At 60.4% G+C, this 626-nt stretch overlaps 1 protein-coding gene across 1 annotated transcript in view; it reads left to right on the top strand.

The window, feature by feature from the left end:
- Window positions 1-3: 3 nt before the first annotated feature.
- Window positions 4-626, top strand: part of LOC109530813 (nuclear pore complex protein Nup133-like) — a gene marked incomplete at its 5' end in the record, with an annotated part of 5112 nt that continues 4489 nt past the window's right edge. Inside the window, 2 exons of the mRNA XM_019894708.1 lie at window positions 4-172; window positions 331-524. Of these exons, the coding sequence (XP_019750267.1) occupies window positions 4-172; window positions 331-524 (363 nt within the window). The remainder of the gene's footprint in view (window positions 173-330; window positions 525-626) is intronic.

Genomic DNA, 626 nt, shown 5'->3' with positions numbered 1-626 from the left:
CCCAGCAACGACGTCCTGGGCGCCCAAGCGCTTACCGACGAGCTCTTCCCGAGCGGTGACGACGCGGCGGAGGGCGGGGGGGAGCTGGACGCCATGGTGGCCCAGATCGACCTGGACCTGCTGGACGACTACCCGGCCTCGGACCCCCGCTGGGCTGAGTCTGTGCCTGACGGTGAGGATGAGGAAACGCGTTCGTTCGGTCCCCTTCCCTTCGCGTTGCGCAACTTTTGAACACCCGATGGCCCGGAGAACGCCGGTCAAGTCCGGGTGCTCCTGTGTGATGTCATATCAAGAAAAAAAAAAAGCCCCCTACCCCCCTTCTCTTTGCAGAGAGCGCCGGCTTCCCGCTGACCTCCCTCATCATCCTCCATCAGCTGGAGGACAAGATGAAGGCCCACAGTTGCTTCATGGACTTCCTGCTGCAGGTACACACAAAGAGCATCTCGTGGGAAAAAGATCCAAAGTTGGGCGAATTTCCAAATACGCTCCACGCCGCGAGAAGAAGGTCGGCCATGTTTGATGTGGCAAGGTCGAAATGAGGAGGTCGTCCCGGTCAGGCGGCTTGTCTAACGCCTTGCTAACCCCCACCACCACCACCACCAGGGCTCAGAGGCCAACTATGCGGA

Source organism: Hippocampus comes, unplaced genomic scaffold, assembly GCF_001891065.2.
Source record: "Hippocampus comes isolate QL1 unplaced genomic scaffold, H_comes_QL1_v1.1 scaffold892, whole genome shotgun sequence".
Classification (NCBI taxonomy): domain Eukaryota; kingdom Metazoa; phylum Chordata; class Actinopteri; order Syngnathiformes; family Syngnathidae; genus Hippocampus; species Hippocampus comes.
The sequence above is the reverse complement of the archived record's forward strand: the minus strand, read 5'-3'. Positions and strand labels throughout refer to the sequence as shown.